The sequence below is a fragment of the Barbatula barbatula genome (genome assembly GCF_947034865.1).
Source record: "Barbatula barbatula genome assembly, chromosome: 13".
Classification (NCBI taxonomy): domain Eukaryota; kingdom Metazoa; phylum Chordata; class Actinopteri; order Cypriniformes; family Nemacheilidae; genus Barbatula; species Barbatula barbatula.
Window position 1 is genome coordinate 18,995,194 of NC_136776.1, and position 26,298 is coordinate 19,021,491.

Consider the following 26,298-nt stretch of genomic DNA (forward strand, 5'->3'; position numbering starts at 1 on the left):
AACTACAAAAATCTGATTTGTCCCTTTAAAAACAGCATTAAATTAAAAACCGCTGACCATGTCATTAATTAAACTTACATTAACTTACAAACAGCCTAACTTATATTTAACCCATGTACGGGATTTAACTGTAACATTTTTACTATCTTACTCCATTAAAATTACAACATTTTTATAGTGTACTAAACTAGCCCGTCCAAACAACAACTTGTTAAGTCAGTATTATCGGTTCCCATAATCCTCCCTGTCCAAATTTACGACTAGGGTGCTGCTTGAAAACAAAACCACCTACACACACACACATTCAAAAAGAAAGAAAGAGTCCTGCAACTCTCTCACGGTGAGATAAAAAACTGGCAAGCTTCACAAGCTAAATATACAGCCTGGACTTATGGGAATGCGTGGGTGGGTGTGGCTAAAAGCGGCGCTGGATTTGTGGTCCTGAGGCAGCTGACTACTCACTTCTGACTTGCCAATCTTGTGGGAGGTGGCCTTCATAAAACCATATAACACATTGCTTTTATTTTAGAAAGGAGACTTCTCACTCTTGCTTATTGACTGGGCCACGTCAGCCTTACTAAATCAAATATGGAAGGAAGTGGGCATGAACTTTTACATAAAAGATTGATTTTCGCCAATTTACTTAATTAAAATCAGCTAATGCAAAACTCTTAAACGTTCTGTTGCTGACTTAATGTTATTGCATGCTATTAATTAAAATAGTTTATTTCATCTGTTTGCATTCATAGTATGTGAATCCTTATTGGCCTATACAGTGATTTAAATTCAGACCGACGCAGAGAATGGAAACTGACAAAGTATTTTTATTTAATGTACTCTGTCCATTTTATTTAGTTCTACTACTAAAGGTTGATAAAACATTATTAATTGCATGAAAATATTAACTTTAATGAAAGGGTCAATTCAGCCGAACTTCGGGTGAAAACAATATTTAGAATTGATATTATCTACATACATTTAAATAATGATCAACATGACCCCTTTTGGTACTGTCTGCTTGCAAATCTCTTACAAGAAAATGTCTTTCCATCTCCGCCCTTACTTAAAGTGCCGCATAGAGAGTCATGGAGCGCTTGGCTATTTTTAGCCCAGGCTAAGCCATTTAAATCTGTGCCATGATCTTAATTCGATACCTGAACTTAATTAAACTCATCCCTAGGACCAAAGGGGCTTGAATGTAGCCAATTAGTCTCATAGTGCAAATGACGGCAGACTGCTTCATTTATTCTTGTGTAACTTCTCGTAATGAATAATTTATAGTCTGTGTTTTCGCACGCGAGCCCTCAAAGATGAGGAGATCCAGCCTGGATGGCTTATTGTTTATTTTCAGAATATGATATATAACCTCTGTTGAGCATCTTTAACAATATTTTGAAATCAACAGATCACCCGAAAAGGATTATTCAGTCATTATTTATTTTGGTCCCCAAACCAACTTTCCTTCCAAAGATCACAAAAATATGTCAATATTGCGTCACACAGCAATAAAAGTATCCGAAGCTTTAAAATGACTAGAAAAAAAGTATACAGTGACCTTTACTCACAAGCAGTCATATTCTAAAACTCTTCTGAAACGTATAACAATATCTTTAATCATCTTTATTGCTGATTTTAATTCACGTCAATTGTGCTTTTGTTTGTTTGCTTGTTCATTAGTAGATTAATGATGGATAATAAATCAAAAACACAACAGCAAGTGCAATTACCGCCGCGATAAATGATCCCTACGCTTATCCCCAAATTAAAATAACACGCTTACATATGATCGCGCTCATACCTGCTCTTGTTTTGCCAAAGTCATAAAGCGTTTCATATGCTGTGCACCTTGTGTTGTTTTCCCTGATGTGATGCAATCTGGCTGCCATCGCATTATAATGAGGGACATCTCCGTCGTGATGTAGACGGCACTAACAAACTCGACGAACACCGGCAGCCTCTCTCCATATATTCTTTCGAAAGGGAAAACAAGAGGGATGGCGCATCACAGCAAAACTCTATTAATCTGTAATTATACGACGGGACTGCTGTCACATAGTACAAAATAAATGAGACTGTTGTCTTTTTTCTCATTTCCAGAGGCTACTGCGAGATGAACGGCAATGTTTTTTTGTGATACAAGGGCAATAAAAGGCAAGCACAAATCAAAAAAGAATATGCAAGTGGGATTTTAAAATATTCGTAAAAAATATTCTTAATCTATTTAGAGTGGGAAATAATAGGGAAATATGCCAAGTGGGGTCCAAGCGTGTGAGACCACTAGTGAAAATGTTTCCGTTTTGCATTTTTCTAATTTGCATACATTCATTTTTATTAGCAATATTGTAATTGCAGCAATTTGAGTGAACAGCTGAATTAAAAATGAAAAAGTTATGTGAATTTAGGAATTGCTCTTTTTTATAAATGTGCCCTTTTGGCTTTAATGCCAGCATGAACTCAAGCTGGCATGGACATAATTTGCAAAACCTGATGATCCATGTTTCCCCAGCATGATCTGAGAATGTTCCAAGGAGCATCTTGTTTTCCTTAGTAGAAGCATGAAAATGTGACCTTTTGTGCGATGGAGACAGCATGTTTAATGTCACGAATTGGCTTAGTTGGCCAAGAGTTTCTTATTCATTTTACATCAACAAACTTCAAAATGCTAAAACTTTGTTTACCTCCAGGTATAAATTATATTTTGAAATCCCAGACTTCGGACCCCATTTTAAGCAATGCTTAAATTACTTTCTAATGAAATTCCTAAAACGCGCTGCCAGTTAATTCAACATGTTCGCTAGACATCATTCAACGCTCCCTCTATTAGAGAACGTTCAGTCATCAGAATACCATTCACTCACATAGCAAAACTCTGGCACGTTTATGAGTTTCCACTCCCTCTCTGCCATTTTTCCATAGCTGAATCCTGGGAAGATGCCAGGCGACTTGGACAAACCCTGGGCTAGGCTGTTGCTCTTCCTAATGCCGTGATGGAGTTGCACTGGAGCATGGCTGGTCCCGGGACGGATGACCACGGGAGCTGGCAAAAGGTGAAATTAAAGTCTGTGATGCCTCTCTACAGAGAACCCAAAAATAAAAGCGTTGGAGGAAGCGGACCCTCAGGAGCCACTATTGCGTATCCGCCCACATGCAATGAATGTGGTTATTAGACGCGGGGCGGGTCTTAAACAGAGAGCACTGTGTGAGGTGTGGACTACAGGGTTTGTGCAATCTGTGGATTCGTCCAAAAATACAATTCTGTCATCATTTATTTGCCCTTATGTTGTCAAAATCCTGTGGAACAAAAAAGAAGATATTTTAAGAAATGGCTCAGAGGTCTATAAATGACTCAGCTGTCCATACAATAGAAGTGAATGGGGCCAATGTTGTTTGGTCACCAACGTTCTTCAAAACATTATCTTTGACATTCTGCTGAAGAAAGAAAGTCACACAGATTCTAAACGACATGAAGGTGAGTAAATTATGAAAGACAAAAAACACAAATTGGAGCTACAAAAAGACCCCTCAGCTTGGTGGCAGGCTACATTTTTACTACATAAAACCAGACTTTTTCTCATCGAAGGAAACAAAAGATAATATATCCTGGTGGAAGATTGCCTCCTGCCCAACAGTGAGACAGATCAATACATCATAAATTATAAATAAGAAAAAAAATAGCTAAAAAACCCAGTAAATAAATGTGTGTTGTCTCGTCTCCCCCCTTTCCAGAACTAATGGATTGTGCATCGGCCTGGTATGTAGCTTTTCACTGTTGCCATGGAGACCGGTCAGGCAGCCCGGAGGCGAGAGGTGACGATGAGCTACAACTCAATTCCGCTCACAAACACAGGCGCAGACAACTTAAAAGACAAACACACACGCATAAAAACAAGGGGTGCATGCATCGACACCCCAGATGTGGGCATGTGCATATGTGCGTGCACATGAATGCAACGTGTAGCTTATCTAAGCCCACAGGGGCGATACACAATGAAGTATTACTTCAAAAAGGGTGTGGTTCAGCTTTATTGGCCCCTCTAAATTAATGTATCGACCCTGTTGGCTGGATGATTCGCTACTATTATATGAAAAACATGCATCACCGCAACTTTGTGTGCTATCTAGAGGCGCCCGTGCAGCATGATTGCTTGCTTTTTTCTTTTTCTGCAATATTCAGTTGTGCCCGGAGTGTGCTGTATAGTACCACGCTGACATCTTAATGATTAGCCCCGGGAGGCTTTTTGGTTTTCATCATAGCAATCCGTAATGGATTGGTCGCCATGGCACGCTGCTCTGTGCAGTTCATGACCAGGAGCTGCGGTTAGCTGTGAAGTTTTTTACCAGACAAAAGACAAAGAGGAAAACAGGGCGCGTTCCAGCGGCGCGCCATTACTGCCGTTTTGTTCTATATTTTGGACCAACATAGCCTTAATGAAAGTGGACAACATGGTGAGCGGCTTTCAAAGATGCTGATCTGCTCGTCACGCGGGCCGGTTTGGCTCCGAATTGCCTCCGCATCACTCCACGGGCGGATCGCACCCAGCTGTGAGGCGTCCACGCATATGCTCTGACAAGGAGATTTCAAGACGCCGAGGCCTCCCTCCCCTGCCAGCAGCGAGGTGAACAAATTACATTCGTGTCACTTGAAGGATTCTCAAAACATCTTATGTGGTTGCACACTGTTGCAACAGAATATGAATGGGCTGTACAAAAATGATGGAAGGTCCTTTATATTCATAATAATGATTATATTGATACTCATTTTTAATTGATATATATGGCAAAAGACACATCTCTGTTTGTGTGATTTTAAGCACCTTTAGTTTATGTCTACCTTACCCGCTGCAAAGTAAAACAGAAATTACACTGATTAAATTATTCATTTCAGCACTGGACAGCGACCATGTTCTTAAATATCCGGCAGAAGTGCTGCACATTTTGTTCTATGAATGACACTTATGGTTATGATTAAATAATCCTGTCCTCGAGTATTTGCAAGTAATTTGTTGAATAGAAGGAAGGCTGGCTTTCAAGGAACAATTAATGGTTAATCAAACTTTTATATATACACTTTCAAGGTTTGGAGCCAAACACTCAAACCCTTTCATGACTTATACACAAAGAAAATCTAAATATAAAAAAATAAAATCGCCTTTAAAGTAGTCCTTCAGAGGTGCTGTAGCAGGCCGTTGCTTAGAAGAAACAGGTTTGTTTTAACACTCTCTATTGGCTTAACTAAAACCCATCACGCTCTCTAAGATCTCAAAACACAGGACTTTTGATAATACCTAGAATAACTAAATCCACCAAAGGGGATCGAGCTTTCTCATACGTAGCACCTAAACTCTGGAATAGCCTTCCTGATATTATTCGAGGATCAGACACACTCGCCCAATTTAAATCTAGACTAAAGACGCATCTTTTCAGCCAAGCATTCACTTAATGTAACATATGCTAAATAAACCACCAGGAGATGCTGACATTAGATATTATTTACTAGAATAATTTAATTTACTATATAAAACACCATGTAGCGTGTTTTACCCTTTTTGGGGTTTTTATTTAATTTTTTTCCCCTGTAAAGCTGCTTTGGAACAATGCAAATTGTGAAAAGCGCTATATAAATAAAGTTGAATTGAATTGAATTGAATTGAATTAACGCTGTAATGATGCTGTGGAGAGTAGATGGACACGAAAGCTGAAATTCTAAGCTTTACATATATAACAAACTTGAGTGTATAATTCCCAAATTGCAGGCAGCAGCATGCAAAGTTTGTAGATGTGTTTCCGGCCCTTTTTTCTCGATTTGCTGCATCCACTCACAAAAATAAAGTTTTTATATGTTTAGGGTAGGAAATTCTTCTTCGTTGAACATTTCCTTTACTTAATTTCCTAATGGTTTTTGGCATAAATTAAAAATCTATAATTTTGACCCATAAAGTGTATTGTTGTCTATTGCTACAAATATACCTGTGCTACTTATGACTGGTTTTCTGGTTCAGTGTCACATTTGTTGTTTTGACTGGAATTACTGGATTAGATAAAAATGTTTATTTAGAAAGGGGCGTCCCAATACGTTTGTCCATATAGTGTATGTATAGCTACACTTAATGTAGGTTCCTTAGACAAACTGTTAAATGCTCTCTCCTTTGCAAAACACGTTGGACACAAGCATTAGCTGAATGAATAAACATTCACTACATGTCTACATGTTCTGTAGACCTAAATGTAGCTCATCACTAAGCTTTTAAATTAATAGTGTATTGTTTAAGTGGGGCCCTGAATGAATGAAAAAGTCCAAATGAATGAAAAAGTCAAAGAAAAATGAATGAATTCAATTATCAGGTTCAGCACTGGACAGCAACCGTGCACTATTTTCAGCACTTACAAAAACAGACAATTGCATACTGATATCCTTACCATGCGAACAGAGACGTCCACATTTCCATATGGCACACGTTTCAAACGGTCTCAACATGATCGACAAGAACCACCATCCCCAGGGAACAGGGACTATCAACTCAAACAACCATCCTGCAGTCTGCGATCCTCACATTCTATTAATCAACAGGCATCTGCTAATGATGAAGATATTTTACCATGCATCATTACTTCTCAACAACAACCCTCTTCCCAATGGAACTTTGAAAAAGTGCATCAGCATGCGGTAGTGTTGGCATCTTACCCCGGCACTGGATGCAAACAATCCCTTCCACCTGAGAGGTGTTCAGGGTCACTGCCCCAGAAGCCTTGCCGGCCTACACTAACCTCCATGGAGATTGTGGGTGGGGGGGATTCACAGACAATGCCCTCTTGTGGCTCCTGTCAATCAAACGTAACGACACAACCCACAGCGAACGGGGTTGGTGCCTGTTGTCTGCAAACAAATGGGATCCCCTACCTTCTGTGTCCAAGGCAGATCTGACTTTTAAATGAAGCAGGGAGGGAGGGATGGAGATATAATGAGAGAGAGGGGGGTTCATCTCCCCCTGGGGTGGGGAAGGAGTTCGAAGCGTAAAAAGTGCGGTTCTCGCAGCACACTGAAAGTATGACTTCAAGCTGTCGACATGACCTTACATCCGCTTTCCGAATTCAATGCACAACCTCTTGCTAGCTCCCTCCAAGCTAGCGCTAATCTCCCTTTCCTTATTGCGCTATCTGTCTTTGCTGTATCTATTTCCTCCGAGACCCGGCTTCTTTTTGTTTGTCATTCTTTATCACTCTTATTTGAAGCAATCTTTGCAGCTCCACGATGCCTTGTGTGTTTCATTCCTTCTTCAAATATGGTCAGAAGGGGGCATGTGTCACAAGCAATTTAGATTTGCCATGTAATTCGATGGCCTATAAAATGCTAGATTTTCCCAAAGTAGGGAAACTGGCTGGGCAGTTTCGGGGGTGTCATGGAACCATTTTTTGGTGGGGTCCTCATGCGAGTGGCAGTTCTGGATCATCTGGTGCTCTAGGCAAGACAACAGAAAACAAAAATAAACTACCAACTGGTTTGTTGTGTGTGTTAGGTGTGTAATAGAGGTCTTCAGGGAGGACCCAGAACCAGTACGGATTCAGGTCTATATTTTGTATGGTCAGCGGGGTCCGATCCCAAATGTATTACTTCGGGTCCCGGGTATATTAAACATTGTGTGTTAAACCCGAGTCGATCGGAAAACACCGCCGCGGGCAGTGTCAGTCAGCACTGTGCATCTCGTAAAATTAGGATCAGAAAATAAGAGTCTTGAAATAAGGGAGAAAACACGAGCATCCTTAGTCGTCAGCAGCAAAACTCTGCCGCAGAATTACCTCACGCAGTGATCATGGATGCCTTCATGAGTGATGTGTGGAAACACGTGTATACCACTTTCTCCTCATGTTTATAATAATATGACTGATCAGTTTTGTAATATCTAAACATTTTGGACAGACTTGGCTCAGAGATGGCAAACAAGTGCTGCAAATGTCAGTGGTCATGGATGGCACTAAACGAACAATCATTATTGTAGTTCAACAGGGTAAACGGTCAAAGTTTTATTTTACTTGACCAAGGTCGGGTTCGGGTAGTAAATTTATGATTATTCTCGGTTTCCGCACTAACTCTGGTCCAACTTAAAAATTATTAGACGGTCCGGGTCTGACCTGTGCAGCACATTCACGCATCTCTTCAGGTTAGCGTCCACGTTTTTGGACTGTGAAGTGTGTAGGTTTAGCAGTACAGTTTTAATTTTAGCAAGCTAAGGGATCGGGGATCAAAGATAAACAAAATGAAGATGGCATAATCTCATTTATAGGATATATATCATGATATTGCATTTTAATATAGCAAAGCTGAATTTCAACTTAAAATAGCTCATTTAATTAAATTATTTTTTATTTACAACATGATGGATGCAAACCAAAAGGTAAGAATTTTCATAATGAATCATAAGTCTGGCATCAGTGCAAAAATTGCTTTCCATTATAAATCACCCTAAATACAGTAGATAGTTCCAGAACAGAGAGTTCAGACTCTGAATTCAAAGTTGTCAAATATTCACGAAAATCGGTGACTGCGCTAAACTTAAGTCTGAATTGGGCCCAACAACACCCCTTAATCACAAGTACTTCCTGTCTAAACTTGTTTAAAACCAACTCTGCATTTCATAATTTCACGCTTTCAGATGTAAAAATTGCAAAGGAACTCACTTACAGTCACCGTACCCTCTATGTCTCGCCATCTTCCCCCTCGGACTTCATTACCCTAGCTCCTCCACGCTCCCTCACCTGTTTCGTGTCTGTAATCCCCACACCTGCCCATCATTAGCCTCGTATCCCATGGACTATATATATTCAATCTGTTCCTTTGTTCTTTGTCTGGTATTGTTTATGTATATGGTCTTGTTCTTGTCCCTGTCGTCATCTTGGATTACATAAACAACATATTTGATGATCTGCTTCGAGTTTTCTACGCATGAGCCTTTACACTTACAGCTTTTCAAATGTATGCACCACAACCGGTTGATCACAAAGCACATACAACACAAAGCCCAATAATGGCCTCGTTTTTAGCCAACACTTTTTTCCAGCATCCTGTCTGTACCCCTAGCCTCTCTTTAGCTCAAGCCCATTCCTCCCCACCTTTCTGCAGATAAAGCACGCTGGGGCCACACCTGCACTTGCATACCAGCAAGGGGACAGGAAGACAGATTGGCAGGCGGAAGATGTGTTTCTTCTCTGGGCCTCGCTCAGCCCTCTTTCCTGTTGTCCTGAAGCCAGACCCATCTAGACAACACCCACGAGACCCCCTCCCCGCTAAAATTCTGGTTGGTGTACACACATACACACACACACACGTTTTGCACAGCTAACCCAGATCACGTTGTCACATGATTCAATCCCTCAGACTCCTGCTCCCCGTCCAGCCACAACCTAAAATAGACTAAAAAGACCAAAATATAAAGCATTAATATTTCATTTCTTTACCAGCGAACGAAAAAAGGGCTTGTGCCAGAACAGTGCCTAACTAATAGCCCGGTGTGGAGGATTATTTAGCTTTTGAGGCATTTTCCATATCTATGAAGACCATATTTGTAATGGAAGGCAGAAACTGGCAACGGTCCCGGGTTTCAGGAAAAGCATTTATGGCTCACGAGAAGTAGACCCTATTTCAATCCAAACCATACATTTTGTTGAGAAGTAATGGAGGGTGAGACTTTACATACTTTTAACCTTAAACACATGAAGATGTAGGAAAAGGACCGATCTTAGGACATTACCATTAAAAAACCCTTTACAAACCATTTTGCTGCTAAAAGAAAGTAAGTGATTAGCTTGTTTATTTGCGGTTAGCGATGTTGCTATGCAATTCCAAAGAAGGTGCAAAGTGCAAAGCCAGTTTTACTCTAAACACCTTCAAAGAAGCGTTAATGGCTCAGGGGAAAGTGATGTTTGGCTAAACATCTGGCTAATCTAGTAGTAAAAACAGAAGGGGAGAGGCAAGCCTAAAGGAAACAAATACACAAACATGGTAGTGTGATGTTCATATCGTACATTTTCCGTACAAGAAAGAAAGAAAGAAAGAGAAAGAAAGAAAGAAAGAAAGAAGGAAAAGAAGGAAGGAAAAGAAGGAAGGAAAAAAAGAAATAAAGCTCAATCTAGCTCTTGCATTTCACAAGTTTTTCTCTAGAACTTGCTCCAAGGTTTACTGAGAGAGAGAATTCCCAGAGGAGCACTACAGCGCAATGGATTTTTACTATGTACATTACACCCTATGCTATTAACCCCCTCCACACACACACACGCATGTATTCACACACGCATCGTGTAACTCCACAGTCATACGTCTGCATCTCACCGTGCAGGTGGAAAGCCATAACAGAGAAAGTGACGCTATAAAACTTCATGAAGTGAGAAGCACAGGCTCATATGCAGCTCGGCTGGGATTTCTCATATGATGGCACTGGAGAATTTCTATTCATTAAGGAGTGCCGGTCATGTAACTGCATTACCACGAGCCTGGCCACAAATATCCACCCTGAAAGAGAGCGCCACAATCCACTGGTTTATTTCATTGTCAAGTCAATGAATGAGCGTGTTTGAGAGTGAGAGATGGGGAGAGAAATAGGTTCAAAACAAATTAGGATATTGAAAATAGGCTTGTTTGCCTTGTAACTAAAGGTCAACAATTAAACAACAAGAACAATAGCAATTTATTTTTCTCTTTATGGATAAGAGGCTTTAGTCATTTTCTCACAATTTCTTACGGTAGTTAATTGTATTTGTATTATGAATAGAGCAGCTGTGTCCCAATCCCAAGCCGCCCAGTGCCAGATCCTTGTAAATGACCAATTTGGCAAGCACTCCATAGGCAAAATAATCTACTTTTTATTGCACAGAACCTCTTAAATCTAATTATTTTTGTTATTTTGATCATTTTGATTAGTTTAGTTTTTACTGTTATTTCTATTAATAGTGTAACCTTATAATAATTGATAATTTGAACTTTAATATTCTTTTAGATCATTCAATTCCGGTAAAGTTTATTCAAACTACAATTTCGTTTTTCAAACAGAAATGGCGATGAAGTCAAGTTACAGACTGCATATTTAATTTAACCCAGTAAAAAGCTTTGACAAAATAATATTTATAGTTATTACGATTCATTCATTTACATTTACGCATTAAGCAGACACTTATCCAAAGCGACTAACATTGCATTATACTATACATTTGTTTCTAAGTATGTGCAATCGCCTGGGATCGAACCCACGGCCTTGGCATTGCTAGTGCCATGCTCGAACCACTGAGCTACGGGAAAGATTTAATCATTCTTCAACCATCCTAACAGAGCACTTGTTTTCAGAAAAAACTTTGTCACCCGATGTTCACACCCAGAGTGTTACCTCCCACTTTCGCTTATCGTCAAAAGCTCAATATGAAGCGTTGTTAGCCTTTCAGAGTAAGCAATCAATCTATACTGTTGACTTTTGTTTCAACAGTGCTTTACCAGGTAGGAAATGAGAGTTTGTTGGAAAGGCGCTGTTTTTTTTTCCCTGCAGGAGGAGCAAAATGAAAATTGGCCGGTTCGCAGGTTTGCCAGAGACGGATGTGATAACAAGCATGGGATCTGGGTGTAAAACACACACCTTAAATTACACCGGATTTGGAGCGGGGTAGAGCAGGCTTGGAGGAAACAGGTGAATTTGCAATTGCAGCAGGGGTGTGGAGCCCCGCGGACAGCAAGCGGAAACGTGGCAAGCCTGTCTCATTTTCTCTCCATGGCGGGCCTTTTTGCATACACACATCTGTGAGCGTGAAAGAGCGTGCCTACAAACAGTCTGTTTTCTCAAGGATGTAGTTGGCATTATATACACATGCTACCATCTTTTTAGTTGCGTGCCAAAGATCTCATTTTAGCTGTTGTTTGAGTGTATACAGGAGCGCTAGCTTTCTTTATGATCAAAAGACAATTATATTTAGACTCTATTGAATAATACGTTCCCTTACCATTCCCTTGTAAATATGGAAGGCTTGTAGAAAATCTAGATACTTGACAAACACATTTTGTTTGCCAATCAAATGCATAAAAAACAGATCGCCTTAGCATTGTACCATGACTGACAGCAAGTTACACGAATGCATTTCAGCACTGGACAGCGACCACTTTAACTACTACTTAAAGGGAAAGTTCACTCAAAAATGACAATTCTGTCTTCATTTACTCACCCTCAAGTTGATACAAATCTGTTTAAATTCCATTGTTCTGATGAACACAGAGAAAGATATTCAGAAGAATGCTTGTGACCCAACAGCTCTTGGCAACCATTGACTTCCATGGTAAGTCAAAAGTTCACCAGAACCTTCAAACATTCTTCAAAATATCTTCTTTTATGAACAGAACAAAGACATTTAAAAAAGCAATTTTTCCTACTATGGTAGTTAATGGTGGCCAAGAACTGTTACAAGCATTCTTCCAATACCTTCCTCTGTGTTCATCAGAACAAACTATTTTTACAGATTTGGACTCCAGAGTGAGTAAATGACGACAGTATCTCTCTCGCTCTTTCTCTGTTGTATTTTTTTGTCTCCTGAGTACCTAGGCCTGGAAGGGATACCATAAATATCTTCACATATTTGTCCATCTAGATCTTTTAATATATTTCGGATCTTCGCTGTTACCATGTTTGCAACATAAATCGATGAATTAAAAGCATATTCTAAAAAAAGGTTCGCCGCGGAAATGTAACAAATTCAATTTGCAGTTATGAATCATATTTTTCACCGGCTGCTTGAAAAGTGAGTTGCAAGTTTCATATAAAAATACTGTATTTAAAAGAGCGCTAAAATAAATTTGAGTTGTACTTCGTCTATTCCTGTCATCATTTTACATCTGTACTGAGTGACCGTGACTAAATTACTAGAATTACGTAAATTTGACAAATAAATATCATTTTTGTTTAACAAAGTTACTAAATTATAATATTATTACGTTTATTTTAAAGCTGCAATCCGTAGGTTTTTAAGTTAAAAATCAACAAAAATAAAAAACCAAGAACAGAAATTTAAAAGCATAGAGAACGAAATTCATACAGGTTACAGTTTTTATTTTAACTAAACTAAGAATTTTTATTTTTGGCAGAACTATCCATTTAAATAATCTCAAACATTGTAAGACCGGCCTATTTTCCTGAAAGGCCCCTAATAGTACACTTTGGATGTCTCCCTTATCTAACAAACCCATTCCAGACCTTGAAAAAGTTGAATTAGCTGTGATAAGGGAGACATTCAAAATGATACAAAACGTCCAATCCTACTCTGAAAGCACACATACAAAACACAATCAGCTCTATCCAACCCCTACGCACAAACACACACCGATCACCGCTGTAAGCCCTAGATGCTCATGACAAGCTGCCATGTATACATGCTGATGTTATCGCCACATCTCGCACATTTCAGAGTTGATGTTCCTGAGAGGTCACTGATGGGGAAGCGCGCAATCGAGGCGGACAGCTGTCAGAATGCCTTCCGCGCCCTCGCCCAGCTTTCTCCTCCAGCTCCTCCTCTGCCTCAGGGTGTCCTCTGACAAACACGGCTACTTCTATAATGGCGCTAGTATGTAGCCTTATGTCACAGCGTGTTCTGCGAAATCCCAGCTGGAATAAGGCTCTACGAAGAGGATCTATGTTGTTTGACATCGGTGGTTATGAGAGTGTCATACACAACACTCGAAACCTAAGCTTGGTCTTGATAAGCTATATTTACTTACTATATTTACTTAAAGGACCAGTATATAAAATTTAGCGGCATCTCACCGTTCGCTCCAATCCTCCTCCTCTCTTTCAAAGCACTACGGTGGTAAAATGTCCTGTGTAAAATGTCGTCGCCTTTAATATACTAACATCTGAAGCCATATAAAATGATCCAAACCACCAATGGCTTCAACTGAACAATCTGTTTAATTTTGATAGACGAATTCTACACCATCAAAGCAGACAGCCACATGAAAGAGACTTTAAAGCATATCCAACAGGATTGAATATAGACAAACACCAGATCGTATTTTGTCTAGGTCCTGCAAATAGGCATGTCATTCAGGAGTTAAGGACAAAACGCTGGCATAAATAACTTATAGGTCCCTCTCTGGGGGAATCCACATGAATTACTCTGTAGCCTCTGGCAATCTGCATATCAAGCAGGATTTAGCAAACAAACAACTGGCATATCTACTTACCATCAGCAGAGGTTGTTGGAGAGAGATTTAGGGGTACACTCACTGCAAGCTAGATAACTTTAACAGCAGGAAGGAGTGTGTGCATGTGTATGTGTACGCAAAACACAGTCATATAAAACATTGGCCTCGAGTTCCCAAACTCTTGCGCAACACCTACTACCTTATTCACAGCCGTCTCAAGGGACAACAATACCGGCAAGCGAAGCAGACGCAAGGACGTCGCGCATTTACAAAGTGTGTTTCTTTCAACCCACGGTGAGAACGGGATGTATTTCCATCCATCCATCCATCTCAAATGTTCTGAGGAGATTAAAACGGTTGTGTGGGTGGGCGATTGACACAGTTGCCCTGAATTCAATTCATGATGCTAAATCGACGTCGCATTTCGCTTGTCATTGGCTTCTTATATAAAACGTAACCAGTTCCAAATTGTAGAGGTAGCTCTTCGCTTACCTCACGTCCACCTTCCGCTATGCATGTTTTTACTCCGCACCTGAACAGTGAGTCCGTCATGCACGAAACTACGTCTTCAACTAGACTTATCGTTATTATCGCGATGAGACAAATTTTTCCCACGAGGAGAATTTTAGACGGTATATCGCAAACGATAATATACCGCCCATCCCTACTGTTTAACAAAAAAATTGTATACAGTAGAAATATGTATAGACCATTTTGCAAGATGTGAACAATACTGGTCCAAAAAGACTTCCTTTTCTGATTAAGTTTCGATTCGCATTTCCATAAAAAAAACATTTGTTATTTGTGTTTGGTTCTACGGTGTAGTGTTCAAAAACTGAAACAGAAAGTGCTTCTGGACCAGTGTTGCTTATTGCAAAATGGTGTATATAATCTGAACCATCCAAATGAGCTAATTCGATAAAATGAGCTGTGGACAAAGGAAACATGTTTAAGAGAACGTATTTAATTACTAATGTAAAGTTTTATCAGCTGTAAAGCTGTGTACACGGTATGATGTGCCTTAATAAAAAGAATACAGTCGCTTATTACTGGAAAAAACTACATTACAGCAACCGATCTACCATCACACTGCTAATAAAGTGGGTAACTTTTAATGAGTTACTCCACGACACACAATTGTTGCCAAAATGATATTATATCTACTAACAACAAAAGATATTCTAAAAGTAGAAGTATAAACAATATGGAAAAATGTTGCCAGCGCTACATTTGCATCTTAATATAAGGTATGTTGCTCTATGTTCATTCAACACTTTCATACGAGTCTGGCCACGTATCTCTATTTATGGCACCATATCTACAACTGTAAATTTTCGCTGTCATACCACGTCCATTCGTGCTTCCCTCGACTTCCACCTGCTATCGACTGCCACTCTCGATTCCACAACCCTCAATGGAAACACTCTCCCCTGCAACCCGCTATGTTTATTTTTGTGCGTCCGGATAGCTTTTGTGCAACTGGACAACAATGACTCACCAGCTTTTTGCGTAAATGGAGCAGTTTAGAAAGAATTGAGAGAACAAATGAATTGACATTTGCTATCGCTGCACCCAGAGCCGTGCGCTGAAAGCATCAGATCAATGCTCCCAAACGCCCCCGGGGAAAAGTACCATGGAACAGCTCAAAGCCTGATCCTAAAAGGCTGGGTTATCGACTGATTTCTGCTCCAAAAGCTTTAGCTCTCTGTCTAAAACATACAGCTTTAGCTTGACTGGTGCGGTGGCCTCCTCAAGTGTCGAGGCGAAAGGCTAGCAGCGGACTTACCCCCGGCAGCGTCTTCTGTTCGTGGAGGGCGTTCTGGGCTTTGATGGCCGACTCGCGGGCACAGTAGGTGAGGAACGCGCAGCCTGCGTGACAAAGAGGAAAGGAGAGTTTTAATGACTTGGATAGACAGTGGTGTTCAATTCAGAACGAGTCTGTGGGTGGCCAATGTCATCTGAGGCGACCGAACAACTTTCTGTAACAACTTACTGTGGCGAGACGATCAGGAAATGTAGATGCGTTCACAGAAAACAATTTACGAATGAGAAAAATAGAAGAACAATTCATTTGAGGGAGAAAAATTAAAAACATATGTTTTTAGTACAATCAAATCAATGAATCGTGATTAATCGATTACAAAATAAAGGTTTGTGTTAACATTATATATTTGTGGGTGATGTAGATGTGCGTCAGGTGTATATATTTTAAATAATATATACATTTTGATAATTTGAGTTATATTTAAATATAAACTTATATACTGAATATTTATGTAAATATTTGTAATATATATACACTCACATTTGTGTGTTTTTAAGGATTTCCGGGAGAGTGGAAATTTCTAAATTTCATTGTGAATTTTGTGTTACCCTGATTTTCTATAGAAAACATTACTAGTTATTATTTAGTAGTCCTAAAATGTCCAATTTGTCTAGCAAGTTAGTCAAGTGCTCCAAGAGGAGGTGTTTCTCTAGCCATTTTCTGAAGATTCCAATTAATTTCACCATTCATGTGACGGTTGTGGTACAGCGAGGGTGAAGGTTGTAGAAAGTGACTTTGTACTACACTGGTCTTCATTGAATTCGGGTTTCACATCCACCCACAACATTGTTCCCAACAACTATTACCGCTCTCCGGCTCTAAAAAACGAACCAGCACAAAGCACTCCACATCCCTTACAATGGCCAGAGGTGCCTTGAGGAGTCCCTGTGGACGAGGTAAATACAGACAGTCTATTTTCTAACATGGGGGAGACTGTCCGGTCCACTTTATACTGGATGTGCCTGTGTGCGTTTCCCGTTTGTGTGTGTGCACGGTCCGAGGGAGTCCACAGATTCACTGGGTGTTCCTATTTGAAGTTCTAGCCAGATGGAATAAACCATGACTAACATGACACCCTGAATGAGAGAAAGCCAGTAGTGGAAAACAAGAAACTTCAAGTCTCTGGGGTCTCTGAAAGAAAATGAATATATAACAAGAAGCGCACACATTTATACACCAGGCTATAAAAGCTTCTATCATGGGTAATGTGAAAAAGTAGGAAAGCAGAGCACAAAAACTGATTTTTCTGACAATATAAGCACAAAAAGTAAAGGTGTTTATAGTCAAAACAAACTTTGCTTTTGTTCGGATCACCGGTAACAATAAAGCAGCATATTGGGGATAGCACTTGTACTGTATGATTGTAAAATCGACAGCCAAGCAGTCGCTTGTTCTTCCCTCCCTGTTCTATTGCACCCAAATGTACCGTCCTCATATTCATAACTGTTTATTTATTCTATAAAGGGATAGTTCACCCGAAAGATTATATTCTGTTATAATTTAATCACCCACGGGTTGTTTCAAACCTATATAAATGTCTTTGTTCACACAAAAAAATAATTTTCAGTTCTGTGACATCATCCACTAACACAGTAGAAATAAAAATATTGTATATTTTGTTGTTCTGTTCTAAAAGAATTTAGGAACACAAGCAGTTCTGGGGTTACAGAATTAAAAATGGCAAACATTCTTCCAAATATCTTTCTCGGTGTTCGTCAGAAAAACCATACAGGTAAGAAATGACACAAGGGTGAGCAAATGATGACAGAATTTAGACAGAACTATCATTTTTATTTCGATAATGGGCAAATAACTGACAAGCACTATAGTCCCACACAGCTATGAAATAAAGACCACAGAGCTGGAACACATTGTGAGACTGTGACAACACAACAAATATACTTTTATACTAATATATATATATAAAATATACTTATATACACTATACTTAGCAAATATGAATCGCTAAATGCTAACAACTTAACAAGACCTGCTACAAGATAACGGAAATGTCCAAATGGGACCACATTTAGTTAAAACACTGTTGTCCTCACAAATCACAAAACTTACATTGCCAAACAAACAAATATCCTGTGTTCTTTTCTTTACTCTTAACTCGCTTCTAAACAACTATAGTGCTTTTAAATACATCAAAGTTTTGTTACGTCTCACATCCGCCCACCACCTGCTCTATTCCGCCCATCAATTTGTGCCGAACATCTGATCTTCTGTTTACTCAGACGCCAGATTGGATGCATTCAAAATGCATTCGCAAAGGTTTGCAAAAAAATATCCACAGTAAATTAGCTGACCCAATAACATTAGCGAAAACCGTGCGTGTGTGTGTGAGGAGTGAAAGGGACAGTAAAATGGATCAAGAGAAAAGAAGTAAATCACAAATTCAATTTGGATTTTTCTACGTTCTTCAGCGCTTGGTTTAATATGCGAGTGCACTTCATGGGCACCAGAAACTTCATAATTGGAATCCAAACACGTATTACCGGCCTGCTGTTGCATACAAGGCACGAAATCTTGGGCTGCATGATGAAATTGTTTGAAACTCGACATAAAAAGACCATGCAGGGAAACTGCTGACACATCACCCAGGGGACAGTCTATGAAAATGATCTACCGCATTGTTTGATAACAATCTCTTGTTTGATCAAATGTGATTTAATAATTAACAAAGCTAGAAAGCTACGGGCTGTAGTTTGAAATTGCAGCTAAATTCAGCCTTTTTTTCCATTGGATGGAGACATAAGGGATGTTCCCATTTAAATGTTTAGGATTGTGAATAAATGACATAAAATGAAGAAATGTTTCACATTCACAAGCAAATCATTTACATTGACCATATTAAAGGGATCCTTGAGCCAAAAAAGTTAATTTTATTATTTCGTGTGGAACACAAAAGAAGATATTTTGAGAAATCTGGTTTTGTGCCCATACAACAGAAATCATTGGGTTTCAATAATGTTTGGTTACCAACATGCCTCAAAATATCTTCTTTTGTGTTCTGCAGAAGAAAGAAAGTCACTCAGGTTTGAAATGACATGAGGATGAGAAAATGATGAATTGTTGGTCTTAACCATCCCTTTAAATCCTTCGTAGAAAAGGTCAGATTTCCCTGCTTCCGCTTAAAACACCCTAGATGCTTTTTGGAACATTCTCAAATCATGCTGGGAAAACAGATCATCAGATCGTGCACAACCTTGCGGGGGTTCATGCCAGCTTGAGCGCCCGCCGACACTGAAGCCAAAAGGGGGACAGATGAATAAGAAGCCCCCAAGTGCCCAAACCTCTGGAATCCACCGTATGCATTTAAAATCCTTTCATCTCAAGTCACAAAAAGTCAAAATGTAGCTGAGGCTGGCAAAAGCATTCTTCTCTCTTCCAGTAAAGAAATGACATCTAACCCCTGTGCTAATAAGCAATCCTATCGACAGAGGCCCATGAGGCTTGCAGGTCTATGGAACAGCGTAGAGCCTCACGGAGAGGTAGAGAAGCAGTGCAGTACTGTAATTAAGCAAACTGAATTGAAGGTGCCGGCCCCTCCACTCCTGACAGCCCCCATTTGCCGTTTTTTTAATAGCGGAGCTAAGCCTTCGCACCATTGCTCCTGCCCCCCCAGCGCCCCCTCATAATTGTGTGCGAGCCCTGAACTGTGAGGTGCCTGTTAAGTGCGAAGGCCCCGGCGCTAAATCTGCTCCTGTGCCCTAATTCTTCTCGTTCTCGCCTCTGAGCACTTTGCAACTTCGCGAGCTCTCGCGTCATTCACACCTCTCGTGCTTTCCCCCACACATTCAAGTTTAGCTCAGAGAACAAAGCACCACAATCACCCAAGCAGTTTGGGCTTGCTAAGCTTTTTTGTAACATGAGGAACAAGCTGTTTGAACGGTAATGCCACCACCGGGTCCGCACCATCGTATCTCCACTCGCTGATGCAGACCTATGTTCCTTCCAGATCACTGCAGTCTGCAAAGGAACAACGACTAGTGGTACCATCCCAAAAAGGAACAAATTGATCTGTTCCACATTGGTGGAATGATCTACCTGCTGCTACAAGATCAGCAGACTCGGTTGCCATCTTTAAAAAACGCATCTCTTCCGTCAACACTTCGCTGATTGATTTATCCGAATTATTTTCCCTTTCCTTCTTATTCAAAAAAATATATACTAACCTCACTATTCTTAGCTTTGTATACTGTGCTAGGCTTTAATGGACTAGTTTTTGATGCACTTATGTATTTTGTTGCCTATGTTGTTATAATTGCTTCCAATGTTTCCTCATCTGTAAGTCGCTTTGGATAAAAGCGTCTGCTAAATGACTAAATGTAAATGTAAAAATGTAAATGTAATGCAACGACTTTACAAAGCAGAAAAAAGGGATGATAACTACAAGTAATACGTTGCGACAACCAATAGGACCAGGGACAGTGGAGCTCACTTGAACCATCCACTGTGAGATGATGTATAATAGTCGAGTGTCACCAAGATGGAAGAGAATTTAATGTAAACGTGAGTGATTTCACTGTGCTGTATAATTAGTCTCTCCCACATGCGGGTAACAATAAAAACGATACGAGGAAAACAATAAAATTTAAATTGTTGGTTTTGTGAGAGTTTGATTCATGGGCTGATAATTATTCATGTTGCTCATCATATGATGAATAATGCATGACTACGATTTGTATATAAAAACACTTTAGAGTGTTAATTTTGGTAGCAAGATTCATCGTCGGACGATATCTATTTTTACTGATAATGCATCTCACTTGTGATCAGATTTATATCTACGTCTAAGCATAGGGCATCCAGCAGGAGGAACGCCTAAGCAACAAAGTAACAATATCAGATTTACATTATACTATAAGTGTGGCCAAACAATAAAAACAAAGAATGCTTTTAATCCAATTCACATTCTGATGAATTTAATTTTAATCTTTTGATTATTTTGTGTTTTACGAGGTGCAAAAGCAACACCTACAGTACGATGTTCAAGATACTAGCAGATGCTAGCACTAAATTATCTACAATGTTATAAAAAAAAGTTAACTTGGTAACTTAACCACAGTTTTATATCAATTCTGCAGAACGCAAGAGAAGGTGGTTTATAGAACGTTGGTGATGACCAAACATCATTGACTTCCACTCTATGTAAGCAAAACCACTGAAACATTTCTCAAAATATCTTCTTTTGTGTTCCACACATGAAAGAGTCATATACAGGTTTATGAAAAAAATTGATTGTCGTATTTGAGTGAACTCCCTTTAACATCACAATTATTGTCAATACCGGTATATTGTGACACCAACAGCAAAGTGACTTGATGACCTCAAGTGATAAAAATCACTGTCGCTGTACACAGGACGTGTTGTGTTGACTGCCTTACAATAGAAAGGCGATTTGAATTTCTCAAAAGCGCTCTCTCAGTTACTGTCCAGACAACAGCATTGTCCCTGCCCTCGCCTAATTACTTTCTAATGAGTCTTGTAATATAAGCGGTGCGCTAGCGTAACCTGTAAACTTTAATTAAGGCAGCCACCTCTAAATGTGCCCAACCGCCATGTTCCGGAGCCAAGTTATATGGACGTGATTCCTCACACGAGCCGTGAAAATACAGTCCATAAGAATGGATGGATGCATCACGACGGTCCAGATGCTGAAAACGTTATACAAAAAAATATAGACAGGGCTACAAAATATATTGAAATTGCCTTAGTATTGCAAATGTACATAATCCACAAAGCATATTACAAAGGCTTGCGATGAATGAATGAAATATACATTTTAAAGTAGCTTCTGAAACTAAAACTAATGGAGACATGAGTACAACAGTGCCATTTTATGAAATGAATCTGATACAAAAAATCCGCCACGCCACTGTATCTGTAAATACTGTCAAATTCTGAATTGATAAAATAACCTTTTATTCACACCCCAAAAAACGATGTTTGACGTCATACAACTCAGGTATGATCTAGACATTTTAAAGATGTCATGCAGCATGCAAGGAAATCCGCGCTCAGACAACACCAGACATTTACGCAGGACAGGTACACTGAAACAAAGACTGCCTCAAAGGAGAAGCTTTCTCGGTAGGCAACATCTGTCTCTCTCTCTCCCCGTCTTTAGAGGGTGGCTGGCAGGCGAGTTGTGATGCCAGTACTGGCAGCTTAACCTATTTTCGGAAATACCACAGATTTCTATTAATAGCTGTGCTGAGCAGCAGGCCTCTCTGCACATCCCTGACGGGTCCCACAAACTCACTACTAGCGTCCTCTCACGGATCACCTTTCAGCCATGCTCATGTCAAAGCGTTACTTCACGATGCTAAAATAAAAACAGCAACCTTACTCTGTGAAAAGGGTATTATGTTTCTAATACGCTCTGATGTCGGACAGGAAGGGATCCCCAATCCCATTGAATAATGTTTATCTTACGTTTATAACATTTTAAAGCTGGCGACCATGAAGATCCTAGTGGAGTTGATATACTGTATCAGACGTTACATCATTATCTAAAACACGCCAATTTCAAATACAAGGATCTGAAGCACTGATGCAACACTGTGACACAAAACAATCATGATATATCGACATTCGATTGTATCAGCACACCCCATCACTGCAACTACCTATGAATACCAATGAGATTGCATTGTTTACACGATCCCATCCCATCTACTTTCAACATCGGTCTAACATCTGCCCCTCCATACCTCCCCCTTCAAATAAAATCCTATTGTTTCCACCCTCTCCTCCTCTGCCGGGGTGGATCTGCCTCTCCCATCCTGTTAGAAGGGCTCGTCACTTCGCGGTGCCTCCGGATTAAAGGCATCATTTGTTTTCAGAGGTTCTGACAATCACTCAATCTCTCTCAGCGTGTTCATCTATTGTGCTTAGCCCTCTGCCTCGCCATCATTTTTCGCCTGCCCACTCCGGCTCCGTGTGTGCGCTTGGCATTTGTCACAGCTCTCTGACTGACATAATGGCCATGCCCTCCTTCTCCAAATCTAAGGAAAAAGGCTTTTCCGTGCAAATTCCGAAGGGACATTTACATATTTCTGAGCCGCATCAAGCGCGACGGAAAACTTCTTTAGCTGTTCATTAGTCAACATGCCGGGCATTCATTTATTATACGTTCGCCAACGAACATCTTAAAAAAAAGCGCTTAATTTCTACAATAGACATTCTTTTGCATCACATGTATTATTGTCTCGTGCTTTGCCTTTACAGTTTGTTCGGTATTGCATTCTTTTAAAACAACGTTCCTGAACTCCTGTGAAACACAATTGCAAAACTTGTTTTCTTCTCTCCCTTTTATCGTTATTGGCTGTCCAGACTGGCATTACCTCCCCAAACACCATTGGTCGAACTTATGTTGCCGTTTTGATACAGACAGCATTGACACAATATTTCGAAACCACAAACACATTGCGTACAGGAAATTGAATGGCCTTTCTATTACCAAATAACATTACAACGCTTTTGAAGATCGGCTTATTATCCTCCATAAACGCGGTCACTAGGGAGAGATTCTCAGTATGTCAGAATAGCGCATCAATAATTTTCTGTTCGTGTTTTATGCCCGGTCCACATAAAAGGAGAGGTTACAGAGGGTCACTGAACCTCTTTCCAGAGGGGTGTCTAAAATACTCTACTGTAACGGCCATCTGCTGATGAATGATAATAGAACACACACACTCACACTTTCCATCTAAAAATAATTCTCCGTATGGAGGCAAGTCCATCTAAAAGGTAGGTGAAGGAGAGCTAAGTGGCTGGTTCGGATGGAAAGACAGGTACAGCAGCTAAAAGACAGGTAGCTAAAAGCAAAGCTCACCGGTGGAGGAGGGAGGATCTCATTTTGACATTCACATCAACAGTTTCTGCCTGGAGAGCAGCTGAAGCTTTGCATTTTTTATGAAGCAACCTTGTTGTGTATTACAGTATTTACAGATATTTGGGTGTTCGGACTGCCAGACGTTTTAAACGGATAGTTCACCCAAAAATTGAAATTCTGTCATGGATTACTCTATTTGAGACAAACCTGTAGGCTGTATCTGTGTTTGGTTGAACACAGAGAAAGATATTTGGACGAATGCTTGTAACCATATAGTTCTTGGACCCCATTGATTACCAAAGTAGGAAAAATTACAATGGTAGTCAATTCCCCAGAACTGTTGGGGAAAGCATCATCTTTTGTTTTCAACAGAACAAAAACATATGTAGTACTTTTCTCTTCTATGGTAATCAATGGGGTCCAAGAACTGTTTGGTTATAAGCATTGTTCCAAATATCTTTCTCCGTGCTTATCAGAACAAAGAAATGTTTACAGACTTGGAACAATGTAAATGACAACAGAATTTTTATTTTTGGGTGAACTATCTCTTTAAGCTATAAAGCGATTGGACATATTTAAAATCCCGAACCAAAAACATCAATTTAATACATGTAGTAAAGTCATTACACATCTTCATGGGTCAATTCTATTCTGTATTATATTAACATTCATCTTAAAATAGATTTTACCCAGTATTAAAAACTACTGTCTTCTCTTGCAAGAACATCTATATCTGTATCTACGACAGCCTCAACACTTGTAGAAACTCACAGCTGGGCTATTAGTTTTTGCACTGTTAATCTATCCACACGAGGAAAGCTAGAAATTAAAACCCTTTAATATTTCATACGATTATTTTTAAGATTTTCATCTTATTTCTTCTTCACTCATAAATGCATTAGCACAATGGTCCCCTTGACAGCTATTACTTATTGACACTTCATAATAGCAGATGGCAAAGCGTCTGCATTACAGTCAGATAATTCATTCCGCATCAGGGGTCTAAAGATACTGTGTGTCTTTGCCTGTGTGTACTGTAGTGTTTGAACGTTCTAGCCCCTTCGTGTTGTAAATTATGGTGAAGACGCGAGCTTATCCTTGGACATCACCTGCAGAGTGCAAAATGGGGGTAAGAGGCTTTCAAAGCAAAGCAACAATAGTCCCTTCATCTAGTCTATATTATGCTCATGTAAGATTATAAAAATGGCATAAACCTTTGCAGGCGTAAAACGTGCATGTGTCTATAACACTGCTCCATAACACAGTGCTATATATAAATCTAGTGATATACTGTACATACTAAAAAAATGTGTAAATGCCAAGCTCAAGTGAATACAGGTGAAAAGCCTGAAGGTACAATGTTCACCAAGTAATACAGATCGAGAGAATTGTTAGGCACGGAGCAGCTCTTATAACAGTATTTTTCATTTTGAACACTGCAGGGTGGGACAAGTACAACATGCATTAATTGCAAAGACGCAAACGCTGAAGGACAAACTAACCGATCCGAGCGACCAAAACCTCAGACAATAACTACAGTTGCTAATCCCCAGTCATTACCGCCATGTTTTATTGCCACGCTTAGCGAACTAATGCAGTGTTTTCCTGTGTGGATTAGCGGGTTGACTTACTGTAGGTCAAAAAAATGCCCCCACTGCCCATATCGCCCTCCCTCCCCAATCTCATGTTCCATCCTTATGATCCTTTTAGAGTGAACATCCTCTCAAAACACAAATCTGTGGAAAAACAGGACACGCAAATATCTAGTTTGCACTTCTCTGCTAAACCAATCGAAACGGATTTCCTTCTGTGGATTTATTTTTTCAATTGCGTAAATGCAAATGGAAGGACTTGCAAAAGTAAGTACTGGCGTTGTGACAAACATTGATTATCCTCTTCTTGTGTCTTCTGGTGCTTAAATTATCTTTTTGGTCCTCCTTTCTGTAAGAGCGAGTACTCTATTTTTGCATCCCCAAAATTACATTAGCATCCTCGGCTGCATTTAGGCCAAACATTTGAACAACCCTGAAGTATACATTACCAATGCACTCCGTTGTGAGCCTACTCACAAGATTGCACGATATATGCTGACTTGTCCTTATAGTCACATCCCCTCATAGAATAATGCATAAGATTACGCAAACAATTCATCCTGAAGACAAAAACACTGCCTTTAGACCCCATGTTCCAGTTTTTACCCATTTTAACCCATTATTTATTTATTTGTCTATCTACATCATGGATGCTCTTAGTTTCAGGTACATATCTGGGCCTATGATGGTGAAATCTGCCACCAGATGTCACAGCCTATACAGAACATGACTAAATTCATATTTTTCCGAAAATTCTCTTTACTCGGTAGCTCATGAAAAACAGGACTACACTAAAACCCTTCAATGATAAAAAATGCAATTTCCATACATAACAGCACGTATTTGCCCAAGTATGACTTAGCCTTCCACCAAC

The 26,298-nt window shown here is 39.7% G+C and overlaps 1 protein-coding gene across 9 annotated transcripts in view; it reads right to left on the reverse strand.

Annotated features, from left to right (window-relative positions):
• Positions 1-26,298, reverse strand: part of celf5a (cugbp, Elav-like family member 5a) — a gene marked incomplete at its 5' end in the record, with an annotated part of 159,303 nt that overhangs the window by 127,158 nt on the left and 5,847 nt on the right. For all 9 annotated transcript variants that reach the window (XM_079471524.1, XM_079471522.1, XM_079471523.1 and 6 more), the window contains one exon: positions 15,948-16,030. Coding sequence is in view for 6 of the 9 variants with exons in the window: in XM_079471525.1 (XP_079327651.1) it covers positions 15,948-16,030 (83 nt within the window). The remainder of the gene's footprint in view (positions 1-15,947; positions 16,031-26,298) is intronic.